The following is a 22,459-nucleotide window of genomic DNA, read 5'->3' as shown; positions in this document are numbered from 1 at the left end:
GACGCCACGCGATTTTGGACGATTTTTGACCCCCCCCCCCCGTCGTCACAAAGTCAGACCCCCCTCAAATATGACGTCACAAAGCTCTGCCCCCCTCCCCCCAAAAAACATGCTTCAAATCGCATTAAAACACATTTCAAAATTTCAAAATTTTCTTGCTGTGGATTTCACATCTGATGATGATTGCTTGTGTTGCAGTCGAAACGTCGTGAGAATTTTTATAGTTTGATATTTATTTTATTTTATTATTTCCCTTCTACGTGACTTTACCGAAAGAACCAAGAATATGAATCCCTGCAGTCACGAAAGCTTGAAATCAAAAATTCACTTTGTTAATTACAATAATTTCACAATTAGCTTGGCGCGTTGCTCGTCGGGCTGTTATTGAAGTGCGAACAACGGGGGCAAGTTGTCCCGCGACAATGTCTGACTTTAGAATGTCTACACAGCGACATCTATCGACTCGGAGGCGTTAACATTCGTGCTGATGGGTACGCACACGTGGCCACCACCAGTCCGCAGAGGTTCTTCATGTTGCAGGCAGACACGTGTTCGCTCTCCCGACGTCCCTTTCGCCTTCATCACTACGCGTTTGGCTCAGAGGCATGGGCAAGAAGCAGAAGGGCAAGCAGAACGAGGCGTAAGTAACGAGAGGCGTGAGGGAGGTCGAGTGTTGGGGGGGGAGCTGCTGCTGCTGGTACGAGATGGACACGCCGCTCGGATAGTCGCTCCGCCGGGCAGGGTGGCCCGAGGCCGGCGGCGTGAGGTCGAGCGAGGGTGGTGAGGCTGCGAGGGATGGTGTAGGCCCCTTGTACAAGCAATGTTTACGATGTTTCTTGTGTATCCTACGCACCCATTGTCTCTTATGTTCTCACGTAATGTTATGCGTGCCGTGTGTACCCCATTGTGTAACCTCTGAGTGTGTCGCATGTGCCACGTATGTAACACAAAGGGGGTATTTGTCCCCTGTGCTCTTAACGCGTCCTATGTGCTCTGTGGGATAGTGTGTTGTTCGTGTGCCCACAATGTCATACAATGCAAAAAATACACACATTTAAATTTGAGCCAAGCATCGTGATTGAGGGGTGTTATTATGCCGTAATAGCTACGATTTGGTATGTAGAATGTTGATTCATTAAATGCTGTACTTTACCCAATTTCGAGTTGCTTGTGGTTGCGTGTGTCATTGCCATAATGTTTTATGGTTTTTAGAAGGCAAGCAGGATTTGCGTTTCTCAAATTAAGATAAATACATCTGATTGTATTATTTGGGTCTTGCGGTAAAGTCACGGAGATAGAAAAATTCCCGCAGTCACGAAAGCTTGAAGTCAACATCTGAATGTGCCAAAGGAACTGATGGCCTTAATCTAAGTTGTCTTGTGGTTGTTGTTGTTGTTTGACTTGCATCCCACTGGGATTTTTGCACACAGTGTTGGTGTACGGTGATTTTTCTGCAATATTTTGCCGTCTTTTCTTGGATTTTCTGTTTGCACATAGTCACATTCACTTTAAGATGTTTTCTTGTTCATGTTTTTGTTTGTTGCGGTTGCACCCGATTCAAGAGCCGAATGGCTCACAGGGCTACACCTAATAAATTAACTTTAAATTAACTTGAAACTTCATTGAAACCAAGTCTGGCTGTGACCACACACCGAGTTGACTTGCTCGTGGGTTTATTTTCATTGCGGTGTCCTCCCCAGTGAGCCCACGAGCGGTGGTGGTGTCTTGGCAGGTTTTCTAAGCCACCATGTGAGGTGGTAAACTAACTACGACTGTATGAATTTGTGTTTTTTTAAATCTTTTATATTAAGTTCGCTTGCTTGCTTGCGTGCTTGCTTGCGCGCTTACGACTGTGCAAATCTTTCAGTCGTTTTTTAACACACTTCCCGTGATCCAATCGAGCTGACATTTTCCACACAGACTCGTTGTGCGTGACAATTAATTTTCGTGAAAAATGTTTTCCAAAATTTTACACTGTTTAGGGAAAAAAAAAATCAATATTTAATTACCAATTGCTTAATGCTGGCAGACAATCATCTGACCCATAGGTGGCAGCCATCTCAAGCCAGAGGACGAGAGGACTCTAGCCGCCACGCATATAAAGGATTTATAGTGAAAAACTTTGTTTTTACGGGTTAATTTTTTACGCATTTGAAGTTGGGTCCCATGCGCGTTTCCTACCTGGCCTCTAGGTTATTTTTTGGCTGGTCAGCATTCCGTTTACCGTAACACTGTACTGATATGTGCGTTACTTACCTGGGACAATTTGTTGTATAACGATCACCTGATTTTAGTGCGTTTTTGCATGCAGTGCTTCATTTAGAGAGCTTTTTATTTTTCACCTACGTGACTTTACCGAAAGAACCAAAGAGTATGGATTCTTGCAGTCACGAAAACTTCAAATCTAGAATAGAGAGCAGTGGCTCACCCACTGAGCTCTGAGCCGAGTTAAATTCCCGACCCATGGGCAATCATCAGTGGCGGATGATTTATGACCTGCCCAGCCCCCACATGTTTCACCAACCCGCACTCTGACCAGGGTGGTGAAGTATGGTCAAACAACCTGGTTAACTGTTTGAAGGTTGTACGCAGTAGTTATAAGTGTGATGTATGGTCAAACAAGGCCCATGACCGACCTTCTGTGAGGAGGCCTTCATCCAGCAGTGGCTTGGCAGAGGGCTTTAAATTACTCTATTTTTGTTTTCATATTCAAACGAGTCTGTGGGCTTCCCACCCATGCGAATGGCAGGGCTTGACTCGACTGAGTGAACTTACCCATTGACACCATGTGCATGTCAATCAAATTCTGGATGAGGCTCCCCCAATGTCTCTGCAGGTCATGGGAGTTGTTTGACCATACTTCACCGTGCTGGTCATGGGAGTTGTTTGACCATACTTCACCTTGCTGGTCATGGGAGTTGTTTGACCATACTTCACCGTGCTGGTCAGTGCAGGTTGGTGAAGGCGGTGTCGTGTGGTCGTTGGTTGGGGAGGGTGTGGGAGGGCATAGTAGTGCAGTACAATAATGGCATTTGCTGCAGTGCTCTCTGCAGCCCACCACACAGCCCCGCAGCAGCCTATAACACCTTTGAAGCATGGTGATCACTCCAATCACTGTCCAGCCTCCAGCCTGATTGGCATTCGAGATCTGTTGCATTCCGGGCGATTCCATCACAGGCGATCCTATACCAACGCCACCGTTAACTTACTCGCAGTACCCGTGAACCAGTGATTGCTTTGAGATAACCAACCGTCCGATAATTATCGATAGAGTATCGGCGATCGATCACACACACCACCACCACCATCAACCACTAGGCGCGAATGACGCAAGGGCTGGGGGGGGGGAGGCAATCGTCGAGTTTACGAACCCCACTCCGACCGTGATCGCGCCATTCCGACATTCGTGTTAAACTCCCGGGGCTCTCCGACATGGGCAAGAAGCTGAAAGGGAAGCAGAACGACGAGTGAGTGTACCCACGACGGGCACGGCTCGCCCTGTTGGTTGTCCGCAACACCCCGGGGTGGCCGCGAGCCCGAAGACGAAGGACGCGGGGGACCGGTCTCGACTAGCGGGGATGCCGTAAAAGGTGGAGGGCGGCCGGCCATACTCTAGGCTCTGCGACGATATAGGCCGCGGTGCGACGTGTGGCGTTATTAAAGGAGACGGTGTTTTATATTGTTAAGCTAGTGGGTGATTTAATTGAGCTTAATTGGTCACAAAATTAAAGGTGTTAGTGATTTGGGTACAGTGAGAGGTGTTTTTGTGTTGTTTGTACAGCATAATGGGCGTGCTCATGTAATGTGCAATGCGTGGGCTTTTAAGCCATATGGGTCTAAGGGCATTGTAGATGCTTCTCTTTGGTACGTGAACTATGGATTTAGTTACAGACTGGAGAATATGCTAATATTGGGAGGTTTTTTTTGCTTGTGGCCGTTTGCGTCACATGTTTTATGTTATCTTTGTCATGTAAACCAATGTCAGCTGTGCTTTAAGGTGTTTTATTTCAGCAGGTTAAGGAAGTGTTTAAATGTAAAGTAAAAATGAATTACGCCAGTCCATTTCATTGTGTATACATAGACAAATAAGTGTTTATTTGAGTAAAAAGGGGTTGGATAACAGATTTAGACAATAAACGAAGATCTTTTTTTATTAAAATGAGGACATGCAGTATACTGTAAATGTTTCGCCTCTCCAATAAATGCGTTTGGGATGGAGTGAATGGGAACGGGGCTATATTTGTGGAAATGTGGAAATAGGGAGTACATTCCCTTGATTCCAATGATAAACCAAGTGAAAGTAAATGCATATTTTGCTAAGACATGCAGAATCGAAGCCTTGTCTTTGACGATTTTTAAATATCAAACGGGTCAAGAGAGATGTAAACATATCATCACTCAGATATGTAAATTGTAATAATTGTCCGGGCACATACATTATTGTAAATTAGCAGAGTGACAAAATTGTTAGAATGTCTGAGCTTTTGACCACTTTCTAAACCATCACAGTGACACAAGGGCAGTGTTTGCACATTTTCTTGAAACGCCTACACGAATAGTTGTACAACTCACGTGTGTCCCTGTACCCCATGTTTAACCCCTTGTGTTCAGCGGTGGCAATGCCGACGACGTGGACATTGATGCGCTGGCGGAGGAGATTGAAGCGGCTGGCTCAGCTCCGGCTGCCAAGGGAGGTGGCGAGAAGAAGGGCAAGCGGAAGAAACAAAAAAATGAATTCTGGTGCCAAGTCCATTGCCACTCACCTGTACCCCAAACCCACGGGCCACTTGCCTGTACAAAACACATAGGCTGTACAGTGTAAAACTACCCTTTCTGCATTGCAATCATAGTGCCAATCAGCTGATTCCATTGATCGCTAAACTTATTTCTTAAGCCATGCTGTAACAATTGTTTTACTGGCCTGGCTGTTTGAGTAAACCCAACGTGAGCCATATGTATCAGTAACATCAGTGGTCTCTGTTCATTATTTATGTATTAGCTTTGGAACTTTTTTGTACCACTCTCATATTTGAATGTGGAGCATACTTTTTTCCCATTGTCCGCAATGAAAGGCTTAGCTCAATCATAGTGTATAGTTACATGTCACACATGGTTGACTAGGGTGTGTGTGTGTTTTACAGTGAGGATGACATCTTGAAAGAGCTGGAGGAGTTGTCTCTGGATAGTGAAGCTGTAAAGAAGGAGGTGGCCAAGCCTGTTGCAACAAGGGTATGAGAACTTGTTTTTTTAGTATAATATTTTAGCCTTAAATATATTGCGTTGCCAGGTGGTACAGAGTGTGATTGCTGTTTTAAAGCAGTGAAATTGTAATGCTGTCAATCCTGGGTTCAAATCCAGTGATTTGATGGTTGCTGATGTTGTAATTGGAACATTTTGTCTTGGAAAAACTAATTCTCATTATAAATATGACATGTTCTCACATTGTATCTATTTTTGCTCATTTGTGTCATCGTAAAATATTGTCTTTATTAATTATCAATTAATCTGTAACTGGAAGTTACATTGCATTGGCCTACATGTAATGCTGCCAATGAATGTGCTCCTAATGGTTTTAGGAGAGCGATGATGAGAGCCAAGGTGCTTCCAAGCAGGAAAAGGGAGCCAAAGGCAAGCAGCAGAAAGCAGGGAAAAAACCTGAGGAAGAAGTGATCACTCCGGAGGATGATGCAACGACGGCTGGGAAGAAGGGAAAGAAAAAGGGAAAACAAAAGCAGGAAGTGAATGAGGAGTCTGAAGAGGAACTGCTGCCTGCTGTTGGCAAGAAGAAAGGAAAGAAGGGGAAACAGCAACAACGAAAAGGCAGCGATGAATCTGATGAGGAGCAGGATCAAATAAATAAGCCTAGTGCCGATTCTGTGAAAGATGTGGATTCGGACCAAGAGGAACATGCAGCGGGTAAGAAGAAAAAAGGTGCGATTAAACCTACTGCGAGCAAGGAGGAACCTGGAGGAAAAGAGCCCATTCAGCCCCAAAAGGACATGGTGGAGCTGAGTGAAGGGGACTCAGAAGAGGAAGATGAAGGAATATCAAAGAAGGGGAAAAAGAAAAAGCCAAAGGAGGTGAAGGCTGAGAGTGATGATGAAGTTGTAGAGGAGGGAGAGAGGACTGTCAAGACCGCTGCCCAAAAACGAGCAGAGAAAAAGGAGCGTGAACGAAAAAAACGTGAAGAGGAGAAACTGAAGATTAAGCTCAAGAAAGATCAGGCCAAACCGAATGAGGGGGGGGAGAAGGTGGAGGACCAGGCCACCGCAGCACCTGCCAAAGCGCCAGAGAGCAAGGAGCCGAAAGCAGCAGCTGAAACTGCTGATGCTGAAGGTTTGTTATTTGAATTACTTTGTTATTGTTGTGCCATGTTTCTTTAATCGAGCTAAATATATAATAATGCAAGTTGAAGTTATAGTATTTATGAATTATCACATTTGTGTGATAATTGCAGTTTATCAAATAAAGCCTCGCTGTCAATAATCGTTTTCAGTAGTCTTGCGATATTGGCCAGTTACGTTGTAAAGAATGTCTAGATTTACGTGATTCAATAACCCTTGCAGAGCGTTGGGTTACAGGGTGCGGCACCATGCCTGGTTCAGCTTCGTTTACCATGACAAATTAACTCGTATCTAGTTTATGGGTGCTTCAAAAGCAAAGGAAGCCGTTTATACATTTTCATCTTATGTTAAATGTGTCCTTGCTCAATGCCCCTTCCATCACCTTTTGCTCTCCTTCAGTGGCAGCCGAGGAGGAGGAGGATGATGGTGCTGGGAAAAAGAAGAAAAAGGACAAGAAAAAGAAGACGGGTGAGAAGGGCGCCGGCGAGGAGAAGCCGGAGAAGAAAAAGGGAATCAGCAAGGCGACGGTGAAGGCCATGCAGGAGGTGCTGCAGCAGCGCCGCGAAGAGCAGGAGCGGGCCCAGCGCGAGGAGGAGGAGCGCATTCGACGCCTGGAAGAGGCGGAGGCGCTATGCCTGGAGCAGGTGGGCTTCCACGTCTCTCATGGGGCACAGTAGACCACAGTGGATGTTTCCCCGAGTTTACCTTTGATGAGCAGTGGGAGATATCTTTTGGAAACCTCTGTTCCATGCAAGCAATTGATATACCGGTAACTGAATTGATTACTGTTCCTGTTGCATTTTATTTTCTGAATTTGTTGACTAAATTAGCTGATTGAGGTAGCTGTTAATGTTTATAGCAAGCTTGACACCTCCCCCCCCTTCTCCCTCCACCCTTGCTCAGCACTTGGCATGTTGACACTAAACATCCAGCGAGGACAAGCAAATCCGGTCGTTGTGGATGCACGCTTGTGCCTGGCTAACATGGCGACCGTGGTGGTGGTTGCTCGTGTGCCCCGTTCGTTGGCGTCTGGGTCATTGCACCCTGGATGTAGGAACGGCTGGAGGCAGAGAAAAAAGAAAGGAAAAAACAGAAGGAGAAGGAGCGGAAGGAGCGTCTGAAGCAGGAGGGGAAGCTCATGTCCAACAAGCAGAAGCAGGACAAGGCACGTGCTGAGGCCATGCTGAAGGCCATCCAGGAGCAAGGTACCCGCAGCTGTCGTGTGAAAGAGGAATGGAGGAAATGTGGGAAATATTTATTTGGTGGCTGGATACAAATTTAATGTTGCATCGATTCATCAGCTAAAATGGATTCGTACATTCATAATAATAGTACACTTAAGAACTGATACATTTGATATGTTTTGCTGTATGTAATTGGTTCACCTGTACCCTGCAACCGCCAGAATAACTGAATTCACAAGATTAATGAAGTAATCGATTATTTAATTGACTTCTGACTCCCACTTAATTACATGCCCACTGCTAATCCGATTTGCTTAAAATTGATGATTATATTCTTGCCTCCTGGTAACTTCTTCAGGGAATTTGCCACAACACGGTGTTGGCTGTAAAAGTGGGTATTGAAGAGAACCTACAATGTAATTCGTAAAAGATTGCCATTGTGTGCATGTGTTTGGATGAAATGGAGCGTACTGACCTAGAGTGCCGGTGATGATTAATATTTCTGGCCCCGTGGATTCGCCTGTGTCAGGATTTGAGATTCCGTCGAAGGAAGCTGGGCTGAAGAAGCGGCCGGTGTATGATGACCGGCGCAAGAAGCAGAAGCAGCTGGCGCAGGACAGCAAGGCAGCCGATGGCACGGCAGTAACAGGTGCCAACTGAGCCCCAAGCACTCTCATCGACGCTCATCACTGTTTCTTACACTGCTTTTTAATTTGCTGGTGGTGGGGAAATACATTTTTGAATGTCGTCAGTTGTGATTCCACCCATTGACGTTTTCGATTTTGGATTGCAGAAGTGATGGAAGTTGATGAAGCTTCGACTCCCGTTGAAGAAGCACCTGTGGAGTCGCCTGTAGAAGAACCAACAGGTGCGGATCATACAATGGACAAAGCTGGGGAACTCAGTCTCACAAGCAAACCTTGCCTTCACATCGTTAATTACCTAAATCTACAGTTCTCTTTCTGTCCACCTCAAAAATGAAAAGCTGCGAGAAGCCATTCTCCCCCAAGACCAAATCTTTGGATCTGTTTTATTGAAGTTGCTGGTTACGTACGTAAAATAATGGGCGGTGGATGACCCCTTGTTCACAGCAACGGAAGAGGTCGTACCGGAAGAGCAGGACGATGAGCTTGATGACTGGGAGATGATGGCGAACGATACGAAAGACGAACCTGAAGGTAAGTGCAGTCAGTGTCCGCGACTCCGAAATAATTTGGTGTGATGGTTGGCTCTCAGTTCCTTGTGTTTGTGCTGCAAACCAACGTGCTATGATGAGTCGTCCCTTGAAAAAGAGCTGTATAGATCAACGGACTTTGCTCGGGTTATAAACATCTGACTTGTGACTACCCAGATGGACAAAGAGCTCAAAAATAAATAAAAATACAAATCGTGAATAAAAGTAGGTTGTAATATTTAAATAGTGTAATATGTTGCTGTTTGTGTCTATGACCAAATTGCCTAAAATGTCCCCAATCTTGTGAGATCTTGGAAGCTTAAGGTTGAGCCTGGATAGTGCTGGTGATGACTTTGCATCGCAGATGTTATAGGCTGCTGTGTTGTGGGCAGCAGATGGCTATACGACCAACATATATTGTTCCTATGTCTTTGCTTCCCACCTTCATAAAACTGCCCCGATCAGCGTGGTTCAAGCGTGGTGCAAATAAACACGATCAGCCGCACAGCATGGGGAGGCCCTCATCCAGCCTTTGATTAAAAAATGTCTGTACGTGTACACATCTTTTAATCGTAAAGGAAGCTGTCTGTACCAGGAATCCATGTGACGTGCATCATGTCGCCTTGTCCAGACGGCCCACGACCACCGGAGAAGGTGCACATCGAGGTGAAAGGCGGCGAATCGGCGGTGGACGGGCATCCCGAGGAGGCAGCAGAGAGGGAGACGGAGAGCGGCAGCGAAGTAGACAGCGCCGACGACAGCAAGGACGACGACGACGACGATGAAGATGATGACGACGAGAGCGAGTCCGAGTCGGAGTCCGAGTCGGACACCGACGACAGGACGAAGGAGCAAAAGATTTACGACAACGCGAAGAAGAGGATAGAGGTCGGTGCTGTGCGACCACAGCGCATGCTTCTATACGACTTTTTTTACGTGCATGAATGATGCGTGTGGCACGTGGATTGGCATGAATAGATGTCTCCGTTTTTGCTAATGTTCACCAAATGCATTTACGATGTTCTTTTTTAGAAACGTCGAGCAGACAACTTGACCCAAGTGACATTGGATAGGCTGCGAGCACCGGTGATTTGCGTGCTGGGTCACGTAGACACGGGCAAAACCAAAATCCTCGACAAGGTACCAACCGCAGAGCTGTGCTTTGCCGACAACTGACTGTGGTTGCCGGATATATCTGAGATTTCTTCTGCTGAGTTGTAAGAGTGTAGGGATTGACACGTTCTAGGTGGTGGAGGTGCGCTCATGTATTTGTGTTGTCTTGTCACGCCTGTCGGAGCTCAGCTACGGCACACGCACGTGCAGGATGGGGAGGCGGGTGGCATCACGCAGCAGATCGGAGCTACCAACGTGCCGCTCGATGCCATCAAGGAGCAGACCAAGATGATCAAAGAAGTGAGGGCTCTGTTGCATGTTTTAAGGCCATGCTGCAAGATTACCTATGCCATAATTGTGGATGCTGTAACTAAGCTTTGTTATGTCCATACATCTGTGGTAGGAATTTGTGAAACTTTTTAATTTGTTTTTAAGCACTGTATTGGTTTGGCTTGTTTCATGCAAATAATGTTTGTTTTTGCTCCATAGGAGTTTGCACACTTCCAACTTGCAATGTCCTGTAACTGTCGTCCCTGCCGATTGTTTTGGCTGGTCGTCCTTGTCAAGCAGCTGTTTAGTTCAGTTTGGCCCTCCTGCCACCTGAAATAAAGTTAGATTCTGCATCTAGCACCTTAAACGGTGGACAACTGTGAATTGGTTAACTGATGAGATTTTCGTATTTGTGTGTTGGCCATCTCTCTCCCTTTCTCTCGCTGTCTCAGTTTGACCGGGATGCCATCAAGCTGCCTGGCATGCTCATCATCGACACACCTGGTCACGAGTCATTCAGGTAACTTCTTGTGCTCAACATGGTGCTGACCAGCTACAGCATTTATCATGAAAACTTTGTGGTGGACATTTTTGCACATAATCTTTGTGGCTTTCCGAATTTTTTTCCTCGCATGTCATTCAACATTGATAAAACCTGATGTAAATATATTGATAGATCATAACTGATGGTGCTAAGAGTAAAAGACGTATTGTGCTCACATTTTCCCCTATATCACGCATTGTGCTATCTGTGCTGTGTTGCAAATTGCATTGTGTGTGCAGTGGCTATGGAGTGGTTGCTACGCGCTGTTCTGCTGCGCACTGCGCTGTGAAACCCACCAACCTGAGTTGTATTCCAAGGCCAAGGCTAACATCGCCAACCTAGCTGAATCAAGTATTATTAAACAACCACTCATCCAGCAGTGGAATGACATTGGTCTGCACTGTACCGTGTGTTGTGGTGGCGCCCGTGACAATTCAGCAACCTGCGCAACCGTGGGAGCTCTCTGTGCGACATCGCCATCCTCGTGGTGGACGTCATGCACGGCCTGGAGCCACAGACCATCGAGTCCATCAACCTACTCAAGACCAAGAAGTGTCCGTTCATTGTGGCCCTCAACAAGGTGCATTGGGGTGTGGGACATTTAGCTGTTGGGCTCGCTCAGCAGGGCCGGAGATAGGCATAAATGCTGGTAGAAGAAATAAACAATAGATTTAACTTGTTATTTACTTTTTTATTCTTGTCTATCTTATATATGATTTTGTGTTTCAGTAGGTCCTTGCCTGTCAATTAGAAATTGATGCGTAACCTTAAATGCTGTACTGTTGATTGACGAGTATTTGTTCGCGTTTTAGGGCCTCTGTTTCGCTTGTGCTGTAAAACTGCTGATGTAAAGATTATTATTCATATTTTTTCATGTAATTAACTTCTCAATGCAGGGCAGTGTTGTCTCAGTTGTTACACTACTACACTGAATCCTGTGGGTTGACAAAGGCAGAAAAAATAATTATTATACTTGTTAATATCCAAAGTCTTGGTTTCGTGGCTTCACGTGTGTGGTTTGTTTTTGTGTTGCTGTTGCCACTGCTGTGTGTGTGTGCAGATCGACCGGCTGTACGACTGGAAACGTGGGCCAGACTCCGACGTTGTCTTCACCATCAAGAAGCAGAAGAAGAACACTAAAGATGAATTTGATGTGCGCGTCAAGTCCATCATCGCGCAGTTTGCCGAGCAGGTGAGCAGCGGCCGGATAGTTCGCGACGCGCGAGGCCGCACGTTGAGACGCTCTGTTCACTTGATGTTTCTAGATTTGAAGCTTTCGTGACTGCAAGGATTCATATTCTTAGGTTTTTTCGATAAAGTCACGTAGGTAAAACATTTTAAAAAAAAACATTAAAAAAACATGAAAAAAAAAGTTTTCAAATCTTTGTTGCGGGAGGATAGCACACACTAGCATTTGAATTTATATGTTTATTTGTTGTGGTTATCACATTGGCTGAATGTTTTCTTCTTACCATCACTTTGGAGGAAATGATATGTGAATGGATTTTTTTTATTAACGCCCTCCCTCACATGGCTGTGAAATGGCTCAGGGAGCTGGCAGTGCAGAAAGTGGATTGCGAGCCCTTCTCATCGGTGTAGTTTTATTTGTTATCCACTGGAATGTGTGTGGCCTTGCTGTGATTAATAAGTTTCCTCCCAAATGCAAAACACTTGAAAATAAAAATTGGCCAAATGCAACCTTCCTGAAAATGAGTATAGCGACTCATTGATGCTTTATGGATAAATAACATAATTCACATGTCTACTCGTGTTGTATTCCTGCATGTAGCACATGGAGAACCACTGTGAGCTACGAAAATTAATTGGAGCATTCCACCACACATCAACTGAAGCCACTTGCATTGACTTATCCATCCCAATCCATCCGGCCGTACGTGGGAAATCTCACCCGTGCAAAGTCACCCAGTCAGCGACGCGTGTTTAGCGACTCGCGGTTCGTTTCCCCTTGCGTCCGCGTTGTCCTGCGGGCAGGGCCTGAATGCGGCGCTGTTCTACGAGAACAAGGACACGCGCACGTACCTGTCGATGGTGCCCACGTCGGCCCACACGGGCGACGGCATGGGCAACCTCATCGCCCTCGTCGTGGAGCTCACGCAGACGCTGCTCGCCAAGCGGGTGGCCTACTCGCCTGAGCTCTCGGCACAAGTCATGGAGGTGAGCCCCCCCCCTCCCCTTCCTTCCCCCAGTGCTGAACTTGATGCTCAGGGCACCTCCCTTTCCCACCCATTGGTGGGCTAGCATCCTCAAGCAGCTCGTGAGAAACCATATGTATACGCCTCTGACTTTGTAACGTTCTGGAATTCATGTGTTCCTCTTTTTACCAATGTGCCTGAATAAAAAAAAAATGTATTCATGCGTGTTACCTGTAATGGCATATGGATCAGAAAATTGGACATTGACAAAGAAAATGGAACACACAAGCTCTGAGAGATGCATGTTTGGAATTGCATTAAGAAACTACACGTGTATTGTTCACTGTCTATTCTGGTGTCGCTCATTTCAGTGAGATGGGACCCAAACAAATCTATTGTAAATACCGTACGTGTAGCTTGGCTGTCAGAAATAAGTTTGCAGTTTAATTTCGAAGAGATAGTTTTTGAAGTTGCAGGAGTGCCTCAGTTGATGTTATTTCTAGTGTCACTTCTGTACTTTGGTCTCTTACTCACAAATACATTCTAGCTAAGAGGCAGGTGAGCTTGCCTGGTTATAAATACAGTTTATAGTGTTGATGGTGATGTTAAAATTATACATTTATTGTATGTAAACAAATGACAATAGATAAGGCCTGAGATGTATTGAATAGCTTCACACAAGAATGCTGTCTGTAGGCCTCTCCACACAAACACAGCTGGATTTAAACACAGAACTGTCATTAATTGACCATGGTGGCTTTTATGTTTTATTTTATGCATTAAAATATAACACGTGGAAAAATCCCTTGAGATGGAATGTCTCATTTGCAAGCGTGTCAATTGACACATGCATAGTAAACCCGGAATGACACGTATACACACACACATTTAAAATGTGACTTATAGAATAAATCTCACACTCGGTCAACCACATAAATAATTACATAAACTATTTTATGGTGTGCACACTTTTCATATTGAATGTACTGTAGCTATCACAGTTACACATTTTGTACAATTGTGTTTTAATTAAAGATTATAAATTAGTTGACTGGTGCATACATTGGCGTGTCTGGGAGATCATTCCATGTGACTTATAGTCCCTTTGCCCTCCCCCCTCTCGCTGTGCAGGTGAAGTCTCTCCCTGGGTTGGGCACGACCATTGATGTGGTGCTCACCAATGGAATACTTCGCGAGGGAGAGACCATTGTGCTGGCAGGGGTGGAAGGCCCCATCGTGACGCAGATCCGGGGTTTGCTCATGCCGCAGCCACTCAAGGAACTCCGCGTAAAAGTGAGCGCCGCATGTCATTCGACCGATCTGATGTTGCACTCATCCTGGACAGCAGGGGGACAGCAGTGTGGTGACACTTGTGCCTCGCAGCAGGAAGTTGATCACAATAATCTCTTCATAAAGCGCCTTTTCATATTTAAGTATCCCAAAGCACTATACATAGAAATACAATTACACTCACAAGAATAGATACAATATAAGCAAAGTAGAAATATGATAATAACAATGTCAATCACTACTCTTGAACTTACAATAAAATGAAGAACTATGATAAAAGTGAAAAATAATTGCAGAGTAATCCAATGGGACAACAAAATTGTTTTTTTTTATTTTAGTGACGAGGAAGGCCTGTACGAATAGGTGAGTTTTAAGGTCCTGGGTTCGATTCCTGCCTTGGGTGCCTTTGTGTAGAGTTTGTATGTTCTCCCCCTTTTTTACAGAGGTTTCTTTATTTTGACATGCATGGATTCCTTACCAATTGCTAACATGCATTTTATCTCCGGAAATATTTAACTGACAGGACAGTAGCTGTTGGGACAAAACGTGTTTTATATATATTTGCAAAATAGTTTTTTTTTGCGCTGGTTTGTGTTGCTAATTTTAGGCAACCCTTTGATTAATTTGGCTGGTTTTCAGTCGGGCAAGTCAATTAGCAACATAACTTGATATTACAGCTTTGTTTATATTGGATCACCTTTGAGAGTTATCTGACCTCCCTACATATAGGCAGACGGGCAGATAATGCATCAACGGTTTCAGCCTTAACTGTAAAGCGTTAATAACAGTCACATGTTATACCCATCAAGGCTATATCAATACACGCTGTGCAATCGTCTATGCAGAATCAATACGAGAAGTTCAAGGAGGTGGTGGCGGCGCAGGGTGTGAAGATCATCGCCAAGGACCTGGAGAAGGCGCTCGCTGGGCTGCCGCTGCTGGTGGCATGTCACGACGACGAGGTCCCCGTGCTCCGGGTGCGTGTCTTCTTTGTTTGAGGCCGTGTGTGTGTGTGTCTTTGTGTCTTTGTGTTAGCACAGTAGGGTGCACAGCTGGTGCATCCGCCAGTCATCTCAGTCAGTCAACCACTTGGGTCTGTCCCGTGACCTTGTCAGCGATCCTTCGACACTTCACATGGCCTCAAAGTGCACCTGGCCTGGCACAGGCATTGTGGTGACGTCACCGCCACTCAGTGGTGAATGGCGTGTGTTGTGTTGTTGTTGTGTCTTTGTGTGTGGAGCGGTAGCGTAGTGGTGAGCGTACTGCTGCACTACGAACCCAGCGACTCAAACTCGATTCCCGCTCATGGCCAATAATAGCAGTGGCAAATATTTGAACCGGTCCTCGGCCGCTCCTAGGTAGACTCAGGCTTAAATGAGTACTGGGTGCGAAGTGTTAAATAGCAGCACTGGGGAGACAAAGGCGGTTCGATATGGTGTTCACCCACGTCCCCGTGATCTGTGCCAGCCTTCGTAGTTGCTTCCTATAGCAGCACATGCCCCAATGGGTTGTTATAAGAGCTTGGTAAAAGAAACGAGATGGCAGGGAATTCAAAAGCCTGCAGTGAGGTGAGTGGGTGTGGTGAGTGGGTGAGTTTGTGTTGTAGCGACCTGCAGTGTAACAGTTCAACCCAGGGTGGGTGAGATGAAACAGCCTGGCAGACCGAGTCTTCGCCATGAGTGGAGTGAATTTGATGGGAACACGGTAAACTGTAACAGCTGTGCGTGATGCCTCTGTCCCCTCTGCACCGTAGGACGAGATGGAGAATGAGCTGAAGCAGACGCTGAGCGCCATCAAGCTGGAGGAGCGCGGCGTTTACGTGCAGGCGTCCACGCTGGGCTCGCTGGAGGCGCTGCTGGAGTTTCTGCGCACGTCCATCATCCCCGTGAGTCCCGCACGATTTCTACCACTCGGCACGCTGCAGAAAAATATGAAACTAAAGCTGTGCCGTTGTGAGCCTGTCAACCCGGGGCCTTGATATGTTCAGAGCGAGAGTGGATAGTTCTTTTATTTAAAAAAATATATACATTTGTTGTTATTGCTATATTGGGATATATTAGTTAATTTCACGGGAAGTTTTATCGCAAGTGTTTTACAGTTAATAAAAAGTACAAGAAATATAAAACTACAACTGGAAAGAAAGTGTAAAAGCCTTACCACCACATGCATATGGAATACCCATTGCTGATGTGTGATAGCGATGTTTAGCACATTCTCACAATAAACTCTAAATTGTGGTGTTTCGATTTTTTGTGTACTTAAATGTTTATTTTTACAAATATCTTCTCTTTTTTGACAGTACTCCGGAATTAACATTGGCCCGGTTCATAAGCGAGACATCATGAAAGCATCCATCATGCTGGAACATGACAGCCAGTAAGTGCGGCGACTCCTGACGCGCTTGCCTGCCGTGACCACCTGAATGTGATATTGTGGTTGTTGTTCTGCATCTACATCAGCCGTACGAAAGAAGAACAAGAAGTGTGGCTCGATCCTGCAGTTCTGTGCAACTGGTATCAACTGACATCATTGGTGATAGTTTCTGCTATAAAGTTCGAGCAGTCAACGCAACTTTGGCCAGGATTACTTAAGGGAAATATGCAACCCAAAAATAATTGGATTTTATTTCGTAGTTTGGTTGTGAAACCCTGGCTATCTCACATGGGCTTGCAACTTTCTTCATAAGACAAGAGAGATTAAAAGTTATGGCGAGGCACAGAGTTTGATTATAGCTGCATTGGCTGAATAAAATATATTGGATTGTCACAGAGATGTTGCTGGGGTTCTATAATGGCCAACATCATCATAATTCAAAGTTGTGTTTGGACAGTCCAGAAATCTGCCCAATTATCAAGCTACAAGATAAGAGCTCTTTGTTTTTTGGGTGTACCTTTCTAAGGTTATTTTAGCTTCGTGTTTATGATTTGTTATTGACCCAGCCTTCCAGTAACGTTCACAGAAGTCTCAAATAACTTTTCGATATCAATCAAAAAAGTTACTCTTTGCATGCACAAATGGTTAAGGGTGCAGCAGTCGGCATACTGCACTCTGAACATGTCACCTGAGTTTGATTCCCAGCCATCGCTAACATCAGTGGTGACATACCTAATCTGGTCCTCGGCTGTCCGCACCCTTCACCAACCCACACAGATTTGTGTGATCCTCTTTCGTATGGTGTGATTAAATATGCTCAACCCACATGATTGACATAGCATCACAATGCTTTTATCCACTAAAATGGATTCACAAAGCTGAATAAAATGACAAAGTACTGCAGCTCCCCCATAGGGTTGATGGTGACATTGCTGCAACGTCGATTGCTCTTGCTGCGACATGCGTTGCCGTTCCGGTTGTCATTGCCATCGTGGCTGCTGTCGGCGTGGTGCAGGTATGCCGTCATCCTGGCGTTCGACGTGAAGGTGGAACGCGAGGCCCAGGACATGGCCGAAAGCCTGGGAGTGAAGATCTTCAGCGCCGACATCATCTACCACCTCTTCGACGCTTTCACCAAGTACCGAGCCGACCTCAAGCGGCGCAAGCAGGAAGAGTTCAGGTACGGCCGAGCCCTCGGCTCATTCAGAATCTGAATGTTTATTTACACTGGAGGAATCCGATGAGCTATAAAGCTCTTTATCACAGACTTACAGTCGGGGCACGGGGTGAGAACGTTTCAACAACAAACAGAACAAAAACACGATGAGGAGTGCAAAGTACAGGAAAGGGAAACAAATCACCCAAAAGCATGCAAATACAACTCAACCATCCCCATCCTACCAGGCAAAGCCCACTGGAATGTTTAACAAATATTTGGTTGTTTTAGGTCCTGGGGGCAATTTGTTGTTATTGGTGAATTGCTCTTGGCTAATGCAAAGCAAAGCAGTTGAAGTTGTGTGTGTGTTTTTTATGACCATTTCACAGGGGTGTAATGATTGTTACGATTCAGGCACACCTGAAGTCAATTACACTTGCAATTGTGTAATTAGTAAAGCATTACAATCGCAAACGCAATTGTAGTTTCAGCTTACAGTGCTAATGAAATTGTAATTATAATTGACTCCTAGTCTCGATTCAGTTTTCATTTAATTAGGTGCAGCCCTGTGAACCATGCGGCTCTTGACTCTGGTGCAACCGCAACAAACAAAAACATGAACAAAGAACATCTTAAAGTGACGACGCGCAACAGAAAAATATTAATATAATTGATTGTTGGTATACGCACGCACACACGATGCTATGCGTGAATTGTCAGTTTCAGAATTTGTATTTAATGAATCGTTACAGTGCCCTAATTTACTGTCGTCCAGTCCTGGCTGCGGTGTCTGTTAAACTAAGAACTGCATGTCATTCATTGTCCTTGTTGAAGCGAGAGTGACTCGTCTAATAACGCCGTCTGTCTGTTCGTGTGGGGCTGCCGCAGGCACATAGCGGTGTTCCCGTGCAAGCTGCGCATCCTGCCGCAGTTCATCTTCAACAGCCGCGACCCCATCGTGTGCGGAGTCAATATAGAGGCCGGCATTCTCAAGAACGGCACCCCCATATGCGTCCCCTCCAAGGGGGTGAGTACGGCCGCTATACAGACACAAAGCAGGAGAGTAGGACCGCGTGAAATCGCTTGCTGCTTACACAGATCCCTCTTAACGGCGCGTGTGTGTGTGCTCATGCATCGCAGTTTGTGGATGTGGGAGTGGTGACGAGCCTGGAAATCAACCACAAGGCAGTTGATGTGGCTCGCAAGGGCCAAGAGGTGTGCATCAAGATTGAGCCCGTGCCAGGGGAGGCCCCCAAGATGTTCGGTCGCCACTTTGAGGCCTCGGACTTCCTCGTGAGCAAGGTGAACGGCGCACGGACGGCAGACGGTTTATTCTCAGTGCGGCACGTGTCCTTGCAATAAAAGCATGGATAGAATCTCAGGAGGCGGGGAACAGTGGCGCAGTGATTAGCGCACCATGCTATAACCCGAGCAATCCAAATTGGATTCCCAGCCACAGCTGTTATCAGTGGCGAATGATATCTAAACCGGTCCTGCCTCTCCCCCCCCATGCTTCACCAATCCACACTAACCAGCATGTTGAGGAATGGTAACAAAAATCCCCGTGAATTACACAGCATGCAGACCTCCTTCAGCTAGGAGTGGTCAAAGGGCTGTAAGTAATTGGATCATTGAAATGCCAAATAGTGCGATTATTTTTAAGCATCGGTGAGTGTATTGTGCAATGCTTAACAAATATTTGGTTGATGTACAGTACCCTGATCGATGGCCTCTTTTCTCTTCCGCGTTGCAGATCAGCCGAGCATCCATCGACGCGCTCAAAGATTGGTTCCGGGATGAGATGTCCAAGACAGACTGGCAGCTCATTGTGGAACTCAAAAAGACCTTCGAGATCTTATGAGGACACCCGTAAGATCGAGGTGGCGTCAGCACGACACGTCAAAGAAAATCCACCCGGAAACTTTGTCCGTGTTCGTCGTCGTTCGAAGGACACGGAGCGCCGCACCCTCCCTCCCCCGGCCACGGAGATGAAGGGTGTGCGACTTGTGAGAGCTTTTGCGCAAGGTTGCTTTGGTGATGCCCGAAGGATTCGATAAAAATTGATCACATGTAGGTAGGTATTGGATTTTTAGGGCAGATTGGTTGTCTCTCCAAGGTTGCCCCTCCAAGGTTGCCCCCACAGTAGTTTGCTGCATTTGTTTGCAACGTCAATCTGTTTATTTAATTTCAAAAGAATAAAAAGCAAAAGATACAAAAATTGTGCGAAAGCATTTTGGCTTGCTTTGTAACTGGGCACACCGTTGAAAAAAGGGTAATTTGCATTTTTCTAAATTTCGATTTTGCTGCCGATTTTATAATGAAATCCAACATTTCTCAAACTTTGTATACAAAGTTGATGTGCGCAGCTGCTTGCGTACACGGTTAAGGGGCGTGTTAGACGCTAACATGTCTGGTTTAACATCGTCGCCATAGTCTCCGTCATCCGGTGGCAACTGCCGCCAGCGCGAGCGCCCTGTCGCGTCCGCAATACAGCGGCGAGCCTGCGAGATAGAATTTTTCCTTCTGAACAGGCGATTCCATCAAGCGATTGCATGTGTGCGGGCATGTCCCCTCTGCTCCAGTGTTCCCTGCCGTGCACTGTGGGGAAAAAGGAATTCTGATGCTGTGGTGCACTTTGCCTTGATCCTTCACGGGAGATTTCCGAAAGACGCTGCTGTCTGCCCTGCTGTAAAGTAAAACGCGTTGGCGGTGTCCCTGAGGCACCACCGCCGCCTGTTGTTATTCCCTGGTAAGACAGCGCCATCGTCCTGCCTGGAGCAGTCACCGCCAGCAGAAGCCCATGCACATTCTACCACGAAGATGAGCTTCAGCGACAATGCACCTTGGAACTATGCATTACGCTGCAGTTTCCAAAACACCGCTGCATTTGGCCCGCGATGTCTACATTTCCACATTTATCGATCTTCTCCATTGAAATGCAAAGTCGGCGCATGCGCTACGATTGGCAAACGCATCCCACGCGATGTAGAGGAGTAACGGGTTCAAATTAAAATAATTCTTTTCAGCCACACTCTTAATTCACTACTCGATTTATAAAGCCTTCACATGCCATATCGATCATCGGAGGGGGGTGGGGGGTGATGGTAAGGGAGGTGGCAGGACCCGTTCGGATATCGCTTGCTACTTATCTTAGAAATGGCAGGGAATCGAATTTGTGATCGGGTTCGTAGTGTAATGCACTAAATAGATTAATGCAAACGCCTCCGCCCACCCCCAATCTGACTTGAAAACTGCCCCCCTCTAAATCTAAACACAAGATCACGCCTGCATAAATGATATCCAGTTGGCGCTCACTTTCATCACGTGAGACACGTTTACAAAATCATCGGACACGTTGCAGTATCTGAGGAGTTTTGTATTTGAATGGAGAAAATTGGTATCAGGTGGAGAGACTGATTGGTGGGTCACGAAGATCGGAACACCGTGTATAATGCCATTGTCAGGTGGCATTCTTCTTAACCTTTGGGCTTGAAAGTAACATATCTGGGTTCTGCTCAGTCCCTGGATTACCATTCCTTTTTGCCAAAAGAGAATACATTCTTAAATAAAAGATCGTGCTTATGTATTTGCCATCTTGGTAACTTTCTGCTTTTTAAGGAAGTGGGTCAGTCTTGTACAGATGTAAGCAAGTGGAAGTCACAAGAACGGCATGTCAACCGCCACTGCTGAAAATTACACCAGAATCCCACACGAAGCTCAGTGACCAATCGAAAAATACCCACCCATCGCTCGCCCGAACAATGCATCTTGCAGCAGACGGCTGTCAACTGGTGTCGGGAGATGATAGCTCATTTCCAACGGCTGAATTGCACGTTGTGAAATCACGAGTGTTAATAAAGGGGAGTACAAACTGAATTATAGATACTGGGAGAGGATGGCTTTTGGCAGGGAGCCTGAAACAGAACCGAGGACGTGTTTTACTGCTGACCATAAACGCGTGTGCAACACAATCGCTCACCATTTGCCTGGTGAGGTCAAAAAACATTAAAGAGGTATTCTGCTTAAATATGCTTGGGACACTGATTATCTCCTCTTCAGGGTTCTCAACCATCCTTGGAAATTCTGCATTCCCCCGGTGGGGGCGACTTTATTGGTAGGACAACCACTGGATAACGTGGGTTGCTTCGTGCAAGTGAAAAACACGGATCTTCAAAACGGTGGAGTAAGTTTCTGCTGTGTACAAGAATGAACCAGCAGGCTTACAAGGTTCAGTACAAAAATATTTTATTTCTATGGCAGTGCAAAAAAAACAACACTGAGATGTCGCAAACAATGAAAGTGCTGAATGTCCGTTTGTGGTGGTAATACTGTGGAAAATACACCGTTGCAGGCACTTTAATTATTCAGCAACATAGCACACCGATAATCTCATTCATTTATAGATAGTGTGTGTACTTGTAAACCTGCAGAGAGCTCTGTCCACTTTTTATTGGCTTTAACGTGACACTCCAGACAAGAGCTGAAAAAACTGTTCCATCAGTGAAAAAGGTTAAAGTGCTTAATACTGGGATTCCATTGAAAACCTTTAATTCGACCCTGGTTTTTAATAAAAAAAATTCTAGTTTGAAATGAAGCGCTTAGTCTTGATTACATTTGTACCAAATGTTAGCCTTTCGGCCCTTCTAGAACATAATTAGAATTTATATTAGCAATTACCATCAACTAAATGTATTGGATAATGTGTCTATACATCACTCTTGCAACAAGCGGCTTGTGTCATAAAGGAGTGGATCAATAATGAGTTGTACATTTAATGCGTACTCTCTAAACAAAGCCAAAGTGAATATTCTTAGGTTTTTTCGGTAAAGTCACGTAGGTAAAACATTAATTTTAAACA

General features: G+C 45.6%; 1 protein-coding gene across 2 annotated transcripts; it reads left to right on the top strand.

The window, feature by feature from the left end:
* The first annotated feature begins 496 nt into the window (after positions 1-496).
* On the top strand, positions 497-21,616 carry EIF5B (eukaryotic translation initiation factor 5B). Of its 2 annotated transcripts, none has more exons than XM_078863324.1 (24): positions 497-640; positions 4,612-4,740; positions 5,142-5,229; positions 5,577-6,336; positions 6,744-6,988; positions 7,399-7,549; positions 8,058-8,177; positions 8,322-8,396; positions 8,620-8,706; positions 9,334-9,590; positions 9,735-9,842; positions 10,005-10,115; positions 10,538-10,605; positions 11,068-11,209; positions 11,690-11,821; positions 12,622-12,804; positions 13,914-14,075; positions 14,918-15,049; positions 15,826-15,957; positions 16,372-16,448; positions 17,461-17,625; positions 18,490-18,628; positions 18,742-18,903; positions 19,355-21,616. In XM_078863324.1, the coding sequence occupies exons 1-24, from the start codon at positions 606-608 to the stop codon at positions 19,460-19,462; spliced, it is 3,768 nt and encodes a 1,255-aa protein (XP_078719450.1). In that variant the 5' UTR covers positions 497-605; the 3' UTR covers positions 19,463-21,616. The 2 variants fall into 2 exon arrangements, with proteins under 2 accessions (XP_078719450.1, XP_078719449.1); XM_078863323.1 differs by lacking the exon at positions 497-640 and adding an exon at positions 3,329-3,467.
* The last annotated feature ends 843 nt before the right edge of the window (positions 21,617-22,459 follow it).

The sequence above is a fragment of the Lampetra fluviatilis genome, chromosome 15, assembly GCF_964198595.1.
Source record: "Lampetra fluviatilis chromosome 15, kcLamFluv1.1, whole genome shotgun sequence".
NCBI classification, from domain to species: Eukaryota; Metazoa; Chordata; class Hyperoartia; order Petromyzontiformes; family Petromyzontidae; genus Lampetra; species Lampetra fluviatilis.
This window is presented reverse-complemented; position numbering and strand designations above follow the sequence as displayed.